Source organism: Stigmatopora nigra, chromosome 14, assembly GCF_051989575.1.
Source record: "Stigmatopora nigra isolate UIUO_SnigA chromosome 14, RoL_Snig_1.1, whole genome shotgun sequence".
NCBI classification, from domain to species: domain Eukaryota; kingdom Metazoa; phylum Chordata; class Actinopteri; order Syngnathiformes; family Syngnathidae; genus Stigmatopora; species Stigmatopora nigra.
Genome location: NC_135521.1, coordinates 12,736,365 through 12,757,452, shown reverse-complemented (window position 1 = coordinate 12,757,452; position 21,088 = coordinate 12,736,365). Strand labels below are relative to the sequence as shown.

Genomic DNA, 21,088 nt, shown 5'->3' with positions numbered 1-21,088 from the left:
TATTCTGTCACCATATTTACCCCCATATAAGGGGCTTATTGTCCTGAAGCCACCCCCCAGATTCCCAATTTGCACCTCCATATTCATGGTACAAATATGTGACTTTGAAGGGAAAATTGTGGTATTTCTGAATCACTGTATCAATGAAAAGCACATTATTAAGGTCAATATCCGTTATTATATAGTAATGCCCCGACATATGAGCGCCCCAAACATACGGGAAATTTGAGATACAAGTACAATTTCAAGCAAACATTTATCTTGAGATACAAGACAAATTTTGATATACAGTGGTACTTCAACAGACGAGTGCCCCAACATACAAGCAATTTGAGATACGGGTAAAATTTTAAGCAAATATTTATCTTGATATAAGAGAGACAAATGTTGATATACGAGCAGACAGCGCACTCGAGAGGCTGCTCATAAGAACATCATGGGCACTGTCTCTCTCCCTGCAACACCTTTGTGTAATCATGTCTCCCTGGTCGCAACTCCCTTGTGTCTGTACGAGCACTGGGCGGACTGTTGCATTTTTTCAGTGTTTTTTTTCCCCCGTTCATCGTGTGTTATCCTATTGTGAGGACATTTGTTTGCATCATTTATGGAATATTTTGTAGGGAAGACAAAAGCAAACAACCCTCGCTGTTGGGTTTATTCTGTATTACTATTATAAATATAGTTGTATTAAGTCATTTCTTTGTTAAATCATTCTCTTATTATTCTCAAAGTGTTGCAAGGTCACCAATAACCGCCAAGTCATCTTTAACCTGGACTGCCTGTTCCAGGATGTTTATACAAACAATTCACCCAATCTGAGTCTTCGAGATTCGGTGGTCCCTTTTGCAACAAGGCCAGGGCTATTCGGCCAATAACAAGAATGTTGCTTCTGTTATTTACAACATAGCGACTATACCTCGTGACGCACTTCGGGTTTTTCTTTATGTAATTGTTATATGATTCTTAGGTCAAGGGAAGGCGTAATTGTTTTAATCCAAATGTTGTTTGGTCTAGTCTCCTGCCTTGTTATTGGTAAAATACTTTGATTGTTATTGTAGTTCCAGATGTTGTTTTTACTCATACGTGATGAAATGATCAACAACTCTGTAAATTGTTTTGATTCATGGCAATAAGAGTCGTACGAAAATGTCTATTCGGGGAGACGTTCGGAAGTTGTAGGAGAAACTCTGGCTTGTTGAATCTCCCCTCTGAGGTTTTATCCGTGATCCATTCTATTTAATTAAATGTCAATAATTGAATAAGATGTCTGCCTGCAGTCATTGATAATTACGAACGAGGGTAATTATTAATGAACCTAACACTCGCTCGACAAGTTCCTTTAAAAAACTGCAGCTGAAAAGCAAGGTGGAAGCGGAGCAAATAGAGCCAACCAAAACAAAATTAGAATTAAGTTTAGTATAAGGTAAGATTAAACTTATTTTTGAGTGTGTCTGTATCATAATCCAAGTTCATTTAAATTTGTTTATGTTATGTTACGAGCGCGTTGCCATGCAAAAGTCTCTCTCGCACTTCTTCTGTCCCTCTCTCACTCCCCATCGTGAAATCCACCTAATTTTAATACTATTACACATCATAAACACTAGTTATCTGTTATTTTGTTAATAGATGGCAAAATAAAACAAATAGAAATGTTTTTCCAATCCAATATCCAGTTTTTTTTTTGTGTTTTTCCAAGGGTTTGGAATAAATTCATTTGTTTTTAATGCATTTCAATGGGAAACGTTCATTTGAGATACGAGTAAATCGACATACGAGCTCAGTGCCGGAATTCATTAAGCTCGCATCTCGAGGTACCCTGGTACCTGTCTTTGTCGAGATGCTTTGTAGATGCAAAATATCAAAAACAATTCCCAAAGTTAATAGGTAATAATGCCGCAAAAAGTGATCAAAAACTGTCAGAATTTGAGCCGTTAAGGTCCAAAGATGTATAGGAAATGACCCAAAATCAATGGGATGTGACCAGTGATCAGAAAGTGACCAGCAGATGCCCATCAATTAACAGAAAATGATCCAAAATGTACAGAATTCTGTTTGAAAGTCTGATTTTGGAGATTAAAGTTATTTTGACATTACTTCCTGACTTTAAATTCTGCTGTGTTGGACCAGCTCGTTTTTAAGGAAAGCATCTGGCGCAGGAAGAATACCAATCAGCATAGTCTGGACAGGAAGAAAGAAGCAGTGTGATGAGAAAACAAACTATCTTTTGCTCACAAACCATCTGGTTGAAAATGGTAGCAATCAACAATTCAAAAACTCATTGGTTATAAACTATTTTGATAGTCGAGTAATTGTTTTTCAACATTCTTAACTGGGAAATCCTCCTTTCCTTGGCTCTTTATGGTAAATAGGGTCTGTGAAATATGAATTGTATTAATTTATCTACTCTTGTATTATTTTGCACTTTTATGTATTTTAGTCACTACAATAGAATTTTACTGACACCTATTGGATAAAACGTGCAGGACACCTATTTTTGTATCATCAGCCATTTATTTCTATGTCACGTCATCTTGTCTGAATAAAGCACCGTTGAGTAGAGGAGATGAGTGGGAGAGAATGTTGAGAAAGCGGGAGGATAGACACATTCTCCAGCTTTTGCATTGTACCCTTCCCTCCCTCTGCGGATGTGGTTAAAAATCTAATTATTGCTGTCTCAGCGTGCTCTCTGATGTTCGATTTTATTCAAATGTCGACAGCGGTTCCGAAAGTGTCTCATTTATGTTACAGGCCATAGCGCTTTGTTTTTGTAAAGTATACAAAAAAGCGGCAGCCCAGTTGGGAAGTGGTTAGCGCGTTGGCCTCACAGATCTGAGTTCGATGGTTTGATCCCAGGTCTGTGTTGAAGTTATCAACGATTTCATGTTGGGGATTACAACTAGTTTTGGATCGGATGTTCATCGGTGTTCGATTATTGATGCCTTGATCCAAATAGCAAAAGTGACATGTTAAAGTCTGAATCGCTATTCGATTATTGATGTCTTGGTGCACATGGCTTGAGGCACGAGAGATTCATAATCATTACAGTAAAAGTTCTATTGAGGATAACAACTAATCACTGTGTTATTATTTCTCCCTGTGTTTCAAGCGTGACCGGACGTTTGGTCGCTGGTCTTTTGGACGCCGGTCTTTTGGTCGCCGGTCTTTTGGTCCCCGTTGGTCGCCGGTCTTTTGTTCGCCGTTAGGGTTAAGGTTAGGGTAGGGGTTAGGGCTACAGTTAGGGTTAGGGTAAGGGTAAGGGTTTAATATCTAAGTACATTTGACAACCATAACACTTTTTATCACATTTCGCTGCTTTGAAAATTTTTGCAGTATTAATACAAAGTGCCATCACAAACATGGCATGTGCGGGTCACAAGCTGTCCCCTTCTGTTTAGTTTTATTGCTGAGGCTGCCAACGTTTTTTTTTTGTTTTTGCCAAAGAAATTCAATAATTTTATCAGAAAATGGCTCATACGTGTTGTTTAGGTTATTGGAACACAGTGGTGGTCCGAACGAATCAATCCAACCCTCAAAAACTATTTTATAGCTGTAAAACCTCTACTGCAGCTACAGCTGCAACACATGAAAAATAATCAATAAATCAATGCACAAAAATGGGGTATGATTCACTTCCTAGCAGCATTTAAAGATTAAATACAAATACTGGATCTTATGAGACATGGGGACCAGGGGGGTGATTTTCCTGGGAAAAGACAGCAATGAATGTCAATGGCGTACGGGCAAACATTGCCCAAAAACGATTAAATACAAATACTGTACCTTTTTAGACATCAGAACCGGGCCCGGAGTATCATTTCCCCTGGGGAAAAGACAGCGATGAACGTTGATACTCCATATACGTCCATGCGTGAAATGGCAAAAATGCACTAAAGTTGGGTAAAATCCACTTCATAGCAGCATTTAATGATTGAATACAAATACTGGAGCTTTTGAGACATTACAACCAGGGCAGGGGGTGATTTCCCCAGGAAAAGACAGCGATGGATGTCAATAGCGAAATGGCAATAATTGCACCAAAATGGGGTAAAATCCACTTCCTAGCTGCATTTAGTGATTAGAGACAAACACTGGATATTTTCAGATATTAAAACCGGGTCCACAATTGAAATATTATTTAGGAATATAGCCATATTTTACTCACCAAAAATCCTTTTTAACTGTACACAATATCCATTTTTCCTCCTTTCTTTCTTCCTTCTTTTTTATCATCCTCGAAGCTAATGATGAAAGACGAGCCTGTCCCGTCGTATTTCTGGCATAGTCCGCCTTGAAATTGACTTTAAATCAACACAACAATATATTTGCTTGTGCAGCTCGCTCTAAATATTGGTAGCTCTCATAGTTAGCGCACTGAAAGTGGCGGGCAAACCCTTTTCCAGGCTGTAACAGGCCTGCTAGCTTCGGAGTTGACCATCCTTTCTTAAAGATGTCCATTTTTTTCTGGAAAAGTCTTGATATCCTTAGACATCCAATCCATTTGGATTGGGAGGGGCAAAGTTCATTCACCTCTCCCAAGACTAAATGGATTGGAAGTTTGAGGTCGTCAATGCCTGCCAATGATTTCCCCCAAGGGTTAATAACTTATGTTAGACAGTCAACAAAAAATGGAGAGCAAAATAGTAGATTTAGGAACTTTCCTTTAATCCCTACTACAATTTCCAGAAAAACACAAATCCTGAAGAACCTTCGTTACAGTGTTGTTATGAACATTCACTCATCTGTATCTATTAGCGCTAAAGAGCATCTTTAGAAGTCACAACAATTTGAAAGAAACATTCACATTCTATCCTGTTTTCATATTTTTCCTATCCAAAACTTGAACTGTCACACAGAGGTTAGACTCAATGATGCTCTCGTGAAAATTCCTCTAGGAATGCATAACTGAGGGCACAGTGACATTTTTCCATCACTGTCATTACGTTCCAAAATTCTGCTGGCTATCAGACTGACTTGACATCTTATTCGACCATGGTTTCGATGACAATGTCCGTTCTGCAATCACAACATGGGAAAGTTAAGTGGAGGAGAAATTTGTAGTGTTTGCACTTCACAATTTCATAATATTACAATAGACACTAAAGAAGTTTGTGCAAAATACTTTTAACACTGTCCTTAATGGTGAAGTCAAGTCAATGGTCAGATAGTTAAAGTTTTAGCTTTATTCCATGTTTACAATGGATCACCCGCCTTTACCAGGGTGCTTCCTATACTAAAATTTCAGAGCTAATACAGCGATATGTACTATCTCCAGTGCTGTGAAAAAGTATTTGCCACGTGCCTGATTTCTGTGTTTTTTGCATATCACACACAAAGGTTGTTTCAGATCATCAAACCAATTTTAGGATGACACAGAGACAATATCAAGAAATAGAAAATGCAGTTTACAAACTTGTCTGACCCTCTGTGAAAAAGTAATTGCCCTGCTGAACCTTGTAACGGGTTTTGCGACCTTTGGCAGCAAAAACTGAACTCAAGCGTTTAGAAGATTTTTGATGAGTCTTTCACAATTCTTCGGAGGAATTTTGGCCCACTCTTTTATGGAGAATTGTTTGAATTCTGCAATATTAGTGCATAATATTAAACAGCAGGTTTCAGACCATAGCACAGCATTTCAATAGGATTTAAACATGGACTTTGGCTTGGCCACTCCAAAACCTTTTTTTGCTTTTTTAGCCATTCAGAGGTGGACCTGCTGATGGAATGCTGTGCATTTTTTTTCACACAAAAACGGCCGGACACCTTCCAATAGGTTCAAGTTTTGACTCATTGATCCACAGAAGGTTCCTACAAAAATATAGAGGATCATCAAGATGATTTTGCGCAAACGTAAGACGAGTATTTATATTCTTTTTGGACAAAGGGTTTTTTTTCCTTGGAACTCCATGGATGCCAGGTTTGGCCATTGTTTTTTTTTGCAGTAGAGCCATAAACAATGACCTTAACTGAGGCCAGCAAGGGTTGCAGTTCTTTTGATGTTTTTCCTGGTTATTTTGTGATCGCTTGGATGAGTCGTTGTCGCGCTCGCTCTTGGAGTAATTTTAGCTGGCCGACCACTCCAGGGAAGGTTTGCCACTGTTCACAGTTCTCTCCATTTGTGGAGAATGGCTCTGGTAGTTGTTCGCTGGAACAAAGGCCAAAGGCCTTGGAAATGGCTTTGTAAGTTTTACGAGATTGGGAGATGTATATCACTTTTTTTTTTAATTTCTTCTTGAATTTCTTTGGATTGAGGCATGATGCTCTGATCTTCCAGCCACTTCACTTTGTCTGACACATTTTACTGGTGGTAAACGGGTGTGGGTGTGTCATGTGAAATTGAACTACAGCTTTCCTACAATTGTGATGAGTCAGTTATTTTGTGATTGAACAAAGGGAGGGAATTACTTTTTCACAGAGTGCCAGACAAGTTTTCTTACATTTTTCTACCATGGTTAATAAAATCATCATTTAAGAACTGCATTTTGCATTTCTTTGGGTTGTCTCCGTCTCATACTAAATGTACCTTTTGTACAATCGCACAAGGAACAGTGCCATGAAAAAGTATTAGCCCCTGTCCTGATTTCTCCAGAAATTGCATTTCCTTGTTGCTCACTGAAATGCAACATTGGTATGATAGGACGGCTTGATTCTCCATTGACCACCCGCAACGGAGGGGATGTTGTGTGCCTCAATATTTTCATCCCGGTAACAGTACCACTTTTGGCCACCAATCTTACATATTGCCCCAAGGCATTCAGGGCTGTAGCAAACAGTTATACTGATATCTGCATAAGCTCTAACTGATTGTTTTGGAGTAGATTTGAACTTCTACTGTGGGATTGTGAAAAAACAATCTATCATAACATTGGTAATTTTATATTTCAATATAACTTTTGATTACTTGGTGAGAAATTATACGACAATTTCAATTATTGAACAACAATTTCAATTTCAATTTTTGAACAACAATTTCAAATTCAATTATTGAACAACAATTTCAATTAAAATTTTTAAACAACAGTTTTAATTTGAATTCTCATACAACAATTTCAATTTAAAATTTTAAACAACAATTTAAATTTAAATTTTTCAACATCAATTTCAATTTCAATTCTTGAACCCCAATTTCAATTCTTGAACAACAATTTCAATCTAAATTTTTAAACATCAATTTCAATTTCAATTCTTGAACCCCAATTTCAAATCTTGAACAACAATTCCAATTCATGAACAACAATTTCAATTTCAATTCTTGAAACAAGAAAGCGGGACGAGTGTTGCAGGAATGCCTCACAATATATGACCTCACCTGAACTAAAGAGACCTTTAGTCCAATTTGCTGTAGTTCATAAAATACACAAACAGACAAAAAAAAGGTATCAACAGATTGCAAGCATCACAGCATGTGGGTATGTTTGTGTTTGGGATTTACTTACACTTCTGCCATACGCCGCATCGGAGGGAAAAAATGAGATTAATGAGTTGCATTTACACATTTGCGGGAGGAAATGTTAGGAAAGATTCAGCATTTACCGGCTGGCTGCGGGGCCATCAGCGTCAAAGGCAGTTCCACTATGACATCACTGGAAAATAAACCACAACATATGTATCTAAATAGATTTGGTATTGGGTACTTAATTCGTTCGCAGGTACACTCCTTGACTTTTTATGGCAATTAAAGTGCTTTATTTAAAAAAAAAAAAACATTTTCCAACTACAACTTTCTTTTCTGCGTTTTTTTCCAAAAAGAGATGACGGGAAAAAAATGTGTGTGTTGTATTTATATTAAAAGAAATGTTTGAAACAAAAACTGCCCTATGGTGTTGAGGTTGACTCGCCTGACTTGGGATATGGGCAGGCTGGGCTTGATTTCTGCTGGCGGCAGTATGATTGGGAGTGTAGATGGTCATTTGTCTGTCTGTGTGCCCTACAACTGACTGGCGACCAGTCTAGGCTGTAGTCTTGCCTGTTAATACTTAAAGTACATTTTAAGGACCCTATCTATTTTCCCTGATTTTGTACGTTGATTTAACAAATGAAAGTTGAAGGATTTCAAATTGGACCTTAAACCCTTAGTTTTTTTTTTTAAACCGGCCCTCGGTGGGAAAAGTTAGGACACAACCAATTTACATGATGCAAAATCTCGTGCTAGGTCTTGATATGGCAATTTATTTGTATTTTAATTGAATAAGCAAAAACACTTTACATAATGTAAAAGTAAGAAAAGATATGCTCACCTCGATGTCAGGCCACCCAGCAGGCTTTAGAAGGGAAACAATAAAATCATATTATTCTTCTTATTATTTATGTTTGTTTTCATATTATGACACAACCTTACATCCATCTATTTAAATTTTGATTCCTTAATTAACATTTAACAAATATTTATCAAAAAGCATTGGAGGAACGCATTAATACATAAAAAATAACTAGCTATAAAATCCAATTGGAAGCTGAATATTGGAATAAAACAATCCCAAATTAAAGAGTTAAAAAGGTTCTTCAAGAGAATCCACAATTAATGTACAATGTGGTACCTTTCTTTGCTAAATTCATACTTTCTTGAATTGATTTTGCCACTTAAATTTTTCCAGGTACACTTGAATTTTACAGCTAAATGCCCATCCATTCCAATGTTCCCAATGCAACATCCTAAACTATTTAAAATGGATGAAAGGGATAAACCTATATCAATTCAAAGACAGCTTGTATTTGGAAAGTCATTGTTCTGCCATTGACTGTGGAAGAGCCCCAATTCATTCGAACTGGGACGCCTTAAAGCAGTGGTCTCAAACCGGTTCCACATAGGGCCGCAGTGGGTCCTGGTTTTTGTTCCAGCCGATCCAGTGCCGACATTTTAACCAATCAGGTGTCTTTAAAATAAGTATCACCTGACTCTAATTAACTGATTGCACTTGCAAAAGGTATCCTTGTTGAGTTGGAATGAAAACCTGCACCCACTGCGGCCCTTTGAGGACCGGTTTGAGACCACTGGCTTAAAGCATATGAACATTTCATTTATTCGCTGCAGGCCTCCCACTTCAAATGGATTGGATGTCTACTAGAGAAAAAGGACAGTTTGGCAAAGTTAAATATAATTTCCGACATCAAGGGTGTTAAACCTTACCCTCCTCCAGACACCATTAGGTTGACTTTGACTTTGTAGGACACAATAATTCCTTGCATCTCCTTATTATCTTGACTCCTGCGGGTAGACAGAAATAGTTGACCTTTCACAACTTGAGGATTTGACTCTCAAAAGCTGCTAAGTGGATGACAAAAGATAGCGTCGGATTAACGCCACCCGCTAAGCGGATGAGAAAAACGGCTTGGGTTCAGCTAAGCTGCAGCTCACAAGGTAGTGGACGCCAGGTGCGTGTCTTCGTCTTTTAGCCGGCCGTCCACGGACAGCCCTCGCTTTTCCTTGTTGTTAGCCAGAAGTGGGATCACTTGGAAGGACTTGTCTAATGTTGAGTTAGCATTGACTGTCTCCCTGTGTGGAAAAAGAAAGCGGAAGTTCTAAGCCTGTTGCGATGTACAAAAAGCAAAAAGTCAATTAATTGAAGGGTTAATAAAGATGACATATGTCATTTTCTCGGCTGCAAGTCATCACTGCTTGTGCTGTGTGTACTCGGGACACATTCGTCTCCTGATTACATATGCATGAGACCAGTCGGCCAAGTGGTCACCTCACACTTCTGTTTTTTTGTTGTCGTGTGTGGGTTTTCTCTGGGTACCCCGGTTTCCTCCCACATTCCCAAGTCATGCATGTTAGGCTGATAAGACTCTAAATTGTCCCAAGATGTGAGCGTGAATGGTTGTTTGTCTCCTTGTGCCCTGCGATTGGCTGGCCACCAATTCACCGTGTTCCCCCGCCTCTGGCCCAAGGTCAGCTGCAATGGCCTCCAGCACCCCCTGCGACCCTTGTGAGGATAAAGCGGTTCAGAAAATGAAATGAGACCGTTCATTCATTCATCTTCCATCTCGTGCATCTTCGAAAGGATCGAAGGGGTTGCTGGAGCCTTACCCAGCTGACTTTGGGCGAAGACAGACTACATCCTAGACTGGTTGCCAGTCAACCGTGGGGCACACAGAGAGATAAACCACTATCCAGACTCACAGTCATACCAGCGGGAATTGAGCTCACATCTATCCGTACCGAAGTCAGGCGAGTGAACCTCATGTTAGGTTTATTAGGCTATATTTTTACTAGAAATTTAATTTATTTGTAAAATAGCTAATCAGTTTTATATTTCGTCTGTGACAATAATATATCATATTGAAAATAATTAATGACACCATATATTGCCCATTAAAATGTATTATTGCAACAGGAGACCACTTCACGGTCAAAACTTCTATGGCTTGCTCGTCTAAGATTTACCCGAACTCCTCGTTGAGAACAGTCTTGGTGTAAGTGTCAGAGGAATACAGCACCACACTTGTCAGCTGCTCGACTAAAAGGGAAAAAGAAAATAAAGGCGTTATGCAACGATATTTTTAAGTCTGTTTAACGGGAAAATGTTGCTTCAACACTGAGTCCAACGAAGGGTGGACCCCCTGTGTAGAAATGATTCTTTATTTTTGTTAACTTGTTGGCTGGCCGTTATGGCAGTAAATATCCAATCAATTGGGAGGCAGTGAATAATTATATTTTTAAATGTGTTGATTTTTTTTAAATCTCCGAGGCAATTTTTTTGTTAAATATTCCAGATTATTCTCCAAAAATTCTTGCAAAAATTGTTTATTCATTTCCTCCTTTTTCAAACTAGATAATTGGCCACCACAAAAAAAAATCTCTTTTTAAAAACTGCAGTTTTTTCTTCCAAGATTTTAACAAAATAAAATAGATCTGGTTTTCCAAAAAACTGCTGTATTCTATATTTTCCACAAAATAACCACTGATACACATTCTTTTTGGCAAAATTTGCTAAATGTTATTCTTGATTACAGCTGTTTTACAATTCAACAAAATGATTGTATTATTTATGGAAAACATCAAGAAATCAAGATCAGGGACGTCTTTTAAAAAAAAGATCAGTGGTTTTATCTTAATAATATATGGTAAAACAAAAACTCAAGAATTTATTACTATCAATTCTTTTTTACTACATGGGTATCAAAACATGTCCACCAGGGCTGCAGTGGGTGCACGTTTTCATTTCATCCAATGATTCTACTTTTTTTCCAATCTAGTGCCTTCAAAGTGACCTGATTACCCACAGGTCCTGCTTGATTTAGAAGAAATCTCATTGGTTAACCGTCAGCGCTGATCAGCCAGAACAAAAACCAATGACAACTGCAGCCATTTAAGGAATAGTTTGGACATCCCTGCTTTAAAAAAATGGATAGATTGGACTTCTTTAAGCCACAACCCATAGTCCTTTTTTTGTAAGATAAAGCAGAAAAGTGCCAAAAAAAAGTTTCAATGGCAACTTGCTGTTGGCCAGACAGCCATTACCAAAGGTTACGGACGGCTTTTTTGCACACTGTGTTTAGTTTCATGACCGTAGCCAGCACTTAATTATTTTATTATTTTTTTCAAAGAAATTCACAATATCAGAAAATGTTAATAAGTTTTGTGGAGGAAATGTGTGGTTTAAAAGACTTAATAGGAAAAAATACTTAAATCACAAACAGAAAAATCACCATACTCACCTATGATTTGTATTTTCTTCACAACTTTAGTGGTTTCATTGTTGATTTTTACACTGACGGTGATGGGGTCACCATGGCAATAGACCTGAAAAAGAGACACGATTCAAATAGAGTACATCATGAATTCATTCTAGTGTTGGTATGCTCAAACAACCTCTTTGTCGAGAGAAGCTTCCATGTGAACGGGTTTGTCCGACATCATGAACTGTTTTGTGATTTCGGCTTTGGGTCCGGTGTTGTTTTTGTCTGGCGCGAACTGGATTTTCCGAATCATCAGGCGACAAGTGTCCCTAAAAAAGAACATTTTTCAGTATCCCCATTGTGTCTTAACAAAGAAATGTGCCTCACATACTTTTTATCAATAACTTCAGTCGCGCTGTTTTCTTCTTTGGCAATGTATGCTTTGACCTCAAAGTCCACGCCACAAGCCTGCAGAGGAAGGAAGGTCGGAAGGAGTGAAGTTTCAGCCTTTAAATGACTAAAGATTAATGATTTAACTTCTAAAGGAATAGGTGAAAACTTGCAAACCCCCCAAAGTGTTTTCTATAAAATTTGAGTAAAGAAATGCGTCCGCTCCCTCAGACTCTGCCTAAGTTCCGGTCCAGGGTTTACATGTGCCGAACCATCACATTTAGACACAAAAGTTTTATGAGGATGTTTTTGAAATGGTCAAAAATAGTCACTTGCTCAATGAAGGATTAAAGCTTAATATTTGAGACAATATTAGCAATACCTTTCCGGAATCATTGGGCCCCGGCTGTAAGGAAACTGAGCACGGGAGGTTTGGCGGCATCTGACAGCAGGGGTGGGGGAAAAACACAGACATTTTTGTACAATGAAGAAACAGTGAAAGTTGTAATTGTCAGCAAAAGTTATCACCTGAAAGAAAAATGGACAACCCTGCTCTCCCACTTTCTTCAGAAGCGATTCTTGCATCGGCGATTTGTTTGCGTTTCCCGCCAAGGGTGGGTACACCTGAACACGATTGATCCAGATATCTTTCCTGCAGGACAGCCCGATCACATCCAAATCGTCGCTTCCGTAGCGGAAGGCGCACGCCAGGTATATATAGACTATGGAATTAAATGGAAAAAATCAAAAATTCTTGTTATGGCATACTTTTAAACAGTGATGAGCAAATACCATTTCTGCCATCGAGTCCAGAAGGGTCTACTTTCACAACTCCGTCTGTGATTAAAGAAAAAAAATGTGGCACATGAAACAATGAGGGCTCAACTATGATAGTCAGTGTGGTCTTCTGTGGTTTGCGCTGGATTTTCAAAGTGATTCTTGTTTTTAGGACTGGCGCTAGTCAATGTCCAATCCCTTTGAATTTGGACGATGTTAGCAAATGAATGATGGCTTTTAAAACTAAATTACAATTATTTTATTGAGTTTATCAATAGTAGACATACAATCTATTTGGAGTGGAAGTGTGGCACCAAAAAACATTTGATTTTTAAAACAAAATGATGACTTTTTAATGAGTTTATCCCTGGAAGACTAAGTGGAAGGGACACTTGTTCATTCACTACCGCCAACTTTTAATGGATTGGATGTGTATCACTTTCATTACCTCTGATTACTTAAACGAAATGCTTAAATGTGGCCTAAGTTTATCTCTTTTGGGGTTCAGTTGCTGGTTTCAGACCAGCCGCCAAATGTTGTTTTATGTTCACACTCAAATTAACGTTGCTGAAAATTGTCGGTGTAACAGTAACAACTCCCCGTTCACATAACAAATAATAATTAAACTTTGATCTTTTTCTCCTAGCATTACCCTAAATTAAGCTTTGCCTTGATACAGACCTTACGTCACCAAAGTGAAACCAAATAAATTCCTATTCACAAAATTTGAATTGAAGACTTTCCAAAACTGCCACAGGTGTCAATAGGAGTCACCATAGCTCTCCTTTTGTGTTCAAAAAAATTCTCTCTCGCTCCAAGCTATTTATTGGTCCAGATTGAAAATCCAGTTGAAAACCGAGAAGAGCAGAGTGACTTGTCATGTGTGATGCCAAGTTAGGCTGGCTGAAACTTAAACACCCACCAACAACTTCCACTGAATCCACGTTGTCCACAAAGTCTCTTTTTCCCAAGTACAAGGCAATCTGATGGAAATAGCATGCATAAAAGTTCATCCTCTTTTCAAAGACTTCTTTCAGTACATTGGCTAATTAGACATTACCTTATTACCTAACGTTCATTCACTGTCTTCCCCTCAGTTAAATAGATTGGAAATCCACTAGTAGAGTTGCCAAGTGTAATAAATATACCGTATTTACTCGCATATAAGCCGCCCGCACCCTGAAAATTGGCATGAAATTTTTGAATGTTACAATTTTTCATGTATAAGCGCCCCTGTGATTCCCAATTTTCACATCCATGTTCATGGTTTTAATAGGGAGTACAAATAAGTTACTTTGAAGGGAAAATCTTAAAAAATAGTGGTATTTCCGAGATACTGTATGAATCGAAAGCACATTATTAGGGTAAATATCATAAGGAAGTTAATATGCCTGTCTTTGTAAATGCAAAATATCAAATTATTCAATTTGAAAAAAGAAATAATTCCATCTCAATAAAAACCTGATGCTTTCTAATTACAGAAATTACAACTTTCTTACCAGACATTTTAGATGTTGTGGCAGCCATATTGCTTCTAATGTCAAAATTTAATTCATATAGTTGAAAAAATTTATGTTTAGAAAATAAATGTGTTTTTATTTCCTATGGGCCACTCTCATGTCTTCTATTTGCAAAATTCTAATACTTGTATGTTTGTTTAATTACATTTATTATTTTATTAATTTTATTCATGATATTTTTTATATTGAATACAATTTTTATACATATTTTTTTTTATATTTCTTGCTGTTCTTTTTAATTTAAGGACAACCATTCACGCTCACACTCATACCGAGGGTCAATTTAGAGTGTCCAACCAGCCTACCGTGCAATGTTCCCTCTAAGATGCGCGCATGCGCAATTGCACACTACTCTTGTCTTCCCTGCGCAGCAGCAATCCATATGGCGCAGTAAATTAAATCCCAATTTAAAAGAAAAACTTTTTTTACCCCTTTCTTCATGATGACGCCGTTTACCCGGAATCCAGTGGCAGGAGCTCTGTCCACTTTTATGTTTTTCGTGTTTTCCAGCATGTTATACATGAAAAATTAGAGGGGACATTGACATGCACCTGCTTATGCTGGTGTGCCCATACCGAGCATTGATGTCGCTCACACTGGTACTCAGTGCGCTCAGTGAGGTTGTATTTCTCCCCAGACCAACAAAAAATTAGAGGGAACATTGCTACCATGCATGGTTTTGCAATGAAGGAGGAAACCGGAGTCTCCAGAGAAAACCCATGCAGGCCGGAAAGAACATGCATATTCCACACAGGACCTGGATTCGAACCCAGCACCCATAACTGTGAACTCGATGCACTAAACATCCCTCACCAGATTTATTATTCATAATTAATTTAGTTTTCATTGTTTTTAATTGTTATGGTAATTTATTTATTTTAAAGAAAATTCAAAATGTATATACTTTTAATTTCCCGCTTAAGTAGATGCATAAATTGCAAATAGACTGCTGCAAAGCATTGTAATGTGGGCCTAAACACCTGCAGGGTTGAGACACCTGCATTAAACTTGTCCTCAAAGCTACTTACATGTCCATTGCCGCTGGTCTTCTTGAAAACTCTGGATGAAAAGTAAACTAAAATTAGAATCACATCAAGACAACAACATCTGTTCTGCACTTATCTCCCCATTTAAAGTCTACTATTTATTAAACTAAAAGGTTGCTGCTCCCAGTTTAGCATAACCTTGTAAAATCAACTTGCATGCATGTGTTGTCAAACCTCAAGCGAACACTTAATCCCCTGCTGTCTTGCGTATAGAGAATAATCTAATTAAAACTTCTCTCGCTGTTTTGTCAACAATAGCTTCATCAAATTGCCACAATCCGATTAATCATTATTTATAAGAAAACACTAAATTACCTGTGCAATGCTCATGATTGTTTGTAGCATGCATTTCTTACCAATATTTTTTTTAACGAGTCATTGACAACAATAGACGTCCAGTCCTTTGAAGGTCATTTCAAATAGATTGGATGTCTAACGGTGACAAACCCATTTCAAACCCCAGCAAAATGATGAAATATCAATTAAAGTTATCCCAGATCCGGTAATGGGATTGGAAAAAATACATCAACACAAGGAAACAAACCGTCAAAAAAGGAGAAAATAAAAGTCAAGAAAATCGTAATCAAGTGAGCTAAATGTATCACATTGTATTAGTTCTTTTATAAATCAAGATAATCCTGAGCTTTGTTGCAAAAAAATATAAATACTACTTTATACTTATACTAACACTCATCAAACACATTTTCAGAGCAAAGGATGCATTAAATGGCAAGAAAATAGTCAATAGAAGTCACATAGGATCTTAGTTGAAAAGAACCAAATATTTAAATGGAATTTCTTCACAACCTTATTTTCTGCTGCATAATTAATTAGCATTTTTTATCGTCAATAACCCTCCTATTTGGTTTAAATGTTGGACAGATCTGCTGTTTTCCCATTTTAATACATTTTTGAGATAATGGATCAGGACCCGTTAATAGAAAATCCATACAATCTTATAGCTCAGATTCGACTTGCATGAATAATATGCAATCAGCCCAACCCTCCATGTTGTGTGGAAAGTAACATTATTTAAAGACTTACTTTGACATGATGGCAAAAATTACAAATCTGCATAGACGGAAAATAAAAAGTCAAATATCAGTCCGAGGTGCATTCAAAGAAAATGTTTTACTGCTTCAAGAAGCACCTCACTCACCCTTGTCCGTCCTCCCCGTGTAATGAGTGTGTCTGTCGAGGATGTCGAGAGCGTGCTCTGCTCCCTCGCCTTTATAGTTTGAACTCTGACCTCTCTTCAGCTTAAGGCCTGTCCCAAAGAGGGTTGTTTGAGACTAAATCTGATTAATTGATTACAATGCTGCAGTTTTGGTACTCACGGGGTACTTATTTACAGAGGTAAATAAGGAAGCAGTTATGTGTCACCCAGTGAAAACTACAAGTCTTCATGAAGCCAATTACATCATTCACAGGGGTGTCAAACTAATTTTTTTCACTGGCCACGTCACAGTTAAGATATAATTCGGGTGTTGTTATACGGCTGCCATACTTCAATTAATGCATCAATGGCTTTTCTGATCATCGGTATTAAAATTTTTAGATATTTGTTGAAATCATCTTTTTGACCCTCTGAATTGCATTTCTTGTCGTGTATTTTTCAGTTTGTTCATTCATTTACAATATCGTTTTTTAAATATTTACAAAAAAACATTTTAACCCAATGTCTGCATTTGACGACAGCTTTAATTATTTTCTGACTTGACATAAAGAAGTTTTCCCATTTTATGCAAAAAAAGGTAGAAAAATCTCATCTCTTAACTCATTTTCTTAACCGCTCTATCTACATTAGGATCGTGGGGGTGCTGGAAGGATTTCCAGCTGTCTCAGGGCCAAAGGCGGGCACAAGGAGACGGACAACCATGCACACTGATACCCATACCAAGGGGCAATTCAGAGTGTCCAATCAGCCTAGCATACATATTTTTGGAATGCGGGGGAAAACTGGAGTACCCTGAGGAAACCCATGCAGGCCTGGGGAGAACATGCAAACTCCAAACAGGTGGACGTGACCTGGATCTTAACCCAAGACCCCAGAGCTGTGAGGCTGACGCGCTAACCACTCGTCCCACCGGGGCGTTGAAAATATAAAAATTGTTCACTTAGGTTTAAACTGGTTTAAAAACAAATGGGGGAAAAATAGGCATGTTGCATTTGATTTAATTTTAGTTTTTTTACATTTAAAAATAAATATGAAATATTTGTTATTTTAAATTATTTTGTCAAATTTCATAAAAAGGGAGAAAATGTTAAATATTGTCTTTTTATATATCAATTGTTTGCTTTCATTTAATAAACCAGTGGTTACATTTCAACAAATGTATAGTACCTTTAATTTACATTTCAAAAATAAGTGGGGATCAAGAAATATTGAGTTTAATTAATTAATTTTTTTTTATTTAAAAAAAAGAGTAAAATAAATGAAACTCTAAGTTTTTTGCAAATTGAAAGAGATTTTCCCCCACCTGTGGCCCGTGGTTAGCTGGGATAGGCTTCGGCAACCCCATAACCAAAGGTACAGAAAATTAATGAATGACTAAATAATGAAGAAAAGATGGATATTAGCATTAATGAAACACACTTTATTTTTGCCAGCCACACAAAATGATGGGGCAGGCCGGAACTGGTCAACAGGCTGCCACCTTGAAACCTGTGCTGTTTAATACGGTATTAGGTGGATTTGGTTGTTATTAAGTCAACAGATGGCTGCGTGACCATGTCACGAACTTTTTGTTCAAGTATTGCATACGAGCAGGGGCACGGGGCCGAGATCAGGCATGTCACATCACTTTCTGCGCACTGCTTTATGTTCATTGAATGGATGTATTTGCTTTCTTAATGATATCCAGCTTTTTTTCTGGAAAAGTCTGTCTTGAAAATGGCTTTGAAAGTAAATCTGCAAGCAAATCTGTTTCTTCTCCTCCTTCAGCCATTGCGGGTGGACAAAAACACTATTAAATCAACACAACAATATATTTGCTTATGCAGCTCACTCTAATTACAGTTTGGTAGCTTTGGCTAGTCCACTCTATCACTAGCTAATCATAGTTGATGAAAGTGATGATGTATTCCTACGCCTGCAAGAAGGCATTGGTGTCGCCAACTCGAAAACTGATTGGTTAAAGCAACAGTTTCATCAACGCTTGTTTAATGCAGCAGAGTCTGCAGAACTGATTGTAAAGGCCTTAAGGTTGATTTCTTACCCTGGCATTTAATAATGGCTGAAATGTGATTAGTTAGATGCTTAAATATGAAAACACACATCTGGAAGCAGAGCAACTAGGGGAAAAGCAATGAAAAGAAGCTGACAGACAATTAGGAATTATTTAATAATTAAAGTATTCATGGACAAAACATAATTAACATCAGTCTGTGATTTTTTAGGCCTGCAGAGATTGCTTTACAGAACGTGACGGTCCACCACTGCACAGAATTCACTAATTGTCCGACATTGAAAACATTCCATTTATAATCAGAGGAGTGACAGTGAAGACTTATTTTTCATTGCCATTGACGGGGATATACGTCCGCTCCATTTGGACCAGGTGCCAACATTTTTGGCCATGATGTCACAACCAGAATTACCCAAAAAAAATGAAATTTTTCCTGTTATTATTAGTATACTAACTACAAAATGGTAATTTATTTCATGCATTTACATGGATTGCAGTCAATTTCATTATTGACATTCTCAACATATCGTAGCACTTTTAAATCGGCCTATTCACAACAATCAAAATTATCCAGCCAATCAGTGTTACATTCGCTCCTTGTTGCTGTCCAACATTTTCATTATCGCCACTATCGAGGTGTCCAAATCTTCCTCAGAATCTCATTCGTCAATCCTATGGATTTGGCAGAAAACGTGTGAAAATCCGGCAGTGATCCACCCCACAGATTCAGCCGTCGGTGGACTCATGCCGAATCCCTGGAGGATCACAAGACCTAAATGTTGGCCCTGACCCCAAGGCTGGGTTAATACCCCTGATAACCTACATGAGCCTGACAACATTGTAAACACAATTAGGTATAAAGGCAAAAGACATCCATTGTCAACCCAATGAAATCACTGGCTTTCATTAATGGCCGCAAAATTAACATTCGGATGCAGATATATGTGGATGTTAATAATAATACTAATACTTTCATTTCACAGAACCTGCACTCACCTCCAAGCAATTTCATTGTCACATGTTAAACATACGTGACTTACAACATACCTTAAATAGTAGAGATGTCACAGAACAAATCATGTTTTTGGAAATCGGGATAAGATTTAGGTAAAAAAACAGATTGTGCTTTTAAAATGCATTGTTCTTTAATGATAGCTTTTTGGCTACAATTGCTGGTGGTAGATGTCCAATCCAATTTGAATGGGGAGTGGCAGTGATAGGCTGATCTGTGGTCTGGCGTATAGCGAGTAATACAAGTAAAACTTCTCTTGCTGTATTGTCAACATTAGCTTTGTCAAATTGCCACAATCCAATTAATCAGTATTTATAGAAAAACACCAAATTGTCCATTTGGTAATCATGATTGTTTGTTATTTGCTTTTCCTATCCAAGCATTTTTTAACAACTTAATAGTAATAACATTTCAGATGTACTGGACGTCGTGACAAACTCATTTCAAATCCCAATAGAAAGATGTATCAACTAGCTATATCCCTCATCCAATCCTGTGATCTGAAATCGGTCCAGAGCAAGTCATTTTCAGACGGTCAGGTTTGAGCAGAAAAAGATTGGCTGGCAGCAATCAATTAATCAAACTGTATTGGACCTCTATGACTCAATGCCAGCCTTTACAGTAAATATAGATTTTATGTCTTTAACCGTCAATGGCAGTGAAAGAATAGGGCTAAAATAACATAATAACCCTGAGGTATATTGCAAAACAATGCCTATAAACTATATGACCTATTTATATTTAAACTATGGAAACAGTGTAGAACAGGGATGCTCAATTCGTAGATCGCAATCTACCAGTACATCACCAAGGTAGTACTGGTAGATTTCACAAAAATAAGATTTGGCAGCCTGTTGGTTGCCTTGGGAACGCTATTTTAAATTTGACATAATATTTGCAGTAAATTTGTGCATTGATTGGAAATGGATTTCAACCTTGGGTACCTCTCACTCCCAAACATGTTGATAAATCTCACAACAGAATCTATTGAGCTAAATCAACGTACGTAACTGCTGAACTTTGTCAGGAGTTGGAAGAAAAGATAGCTTGTAGGAAGTTGACTCCATGAAAAGTAAATTTTGGAGCAAAAGGTTTGGATGCCACTGGTGGACATCCTACCAATACTTGTATGAGGTATGAAATATATTAAATCTACAGTGTTACACCAAGGAATAAGAAGCAACTATTCAGAAAAAAGCATCAATAGCCTTTTCGAAAGACAGGAATAAAAAAATTAACCACCGATAAGGCTGTGACGCTGGTATGATGAGATGACTTCCACATACTACTCGAAAGCCAACCCCCAAACTTGTGAGGATCGTGTCGAAATGATCCCGTCAGGGAGTGGGGAAGAAGGGGCAGCGGACAGCGAAAGAAATCTGCATGAGGTGTTCAATAAGGCTCCAAGAGAGTGGTGACATATGATCGGAGCAAGCGTCCTTGTAGAAAAGCATATTTGTACAACAAAAGAAATGGAAGTTGCCAAGTTCTTTGTGCGCCAAAAACTTCTTGCAGAGAGAAGCTCCTCCTGTGGCACCT

General features: G+C 37.8%; 1 protein-coding gene across 1 annotated transcript; it reads right to left on the bottom strand.

The window, feature by feature from the left end:
* Positions 1–4,641: 4,641 nt before the first annotated feature.
* Positions 4,642–16,623, bottom strand: arr3b (arrestin 3b, retinal (X-arrestin)). The gene is made up of 17 exons (XM_077733090.1): positions 16,509–16,623; positions 16,394–16,420; positions 15,332–15,362; positions 13,706–13,766; positions 12,799–12,843; positions 12,535–12,728; positions 12,389–12,448; positions 12,008–12,084; positions 11,810–11,945; positions 11,656–11,740; positions 10,382–10,454; positions 9,353–9,490; positions 9,125–9,202; positions 8,235–8,258; positions 7,434–7,580; positions 7,307–7,336; positions 4,642–5,013 (listed from the first exon to the last, which is right to left on the bottom strand). The coding sequence occupies exons 2-15, from the start codon at positions 16,399–16,401 to the stop codon at positions 7,520–7,522; spliced, it is 1,071 nt and encodes a 356-aa protein (XP_077589216.1). The 5' UTR covers positions 16,402–16,420; positions 16,509–16,623; the 3' UTR covers positions 4,642–5,013; positions 7,307–7,336; positions 7,434–7,519.
* Between the last annotated feature and the right edge of the window lie 4,465 nt (positions 16,624–21,088).

Bases quoted from the DNA above. Each gene is read 5' to 3' on its own strand.
- arr3b (XM_077733090.1), bottom strand. The intron at 11,741-11,809 runs GTTGTTTGAGCA...TCTCTTTTTCAG, and splicing joins AAGCTTCTCTCGACAAAGAG to GTCTATTGCCATGGTGACCC. The intron at 9,491-10,381 runs GTAAATCTTAGA...TTTTCCACACAG, and splicing joins GTTCTCAACGAGGAGTTCGG to GGAGACAGTCAATGCTAACT.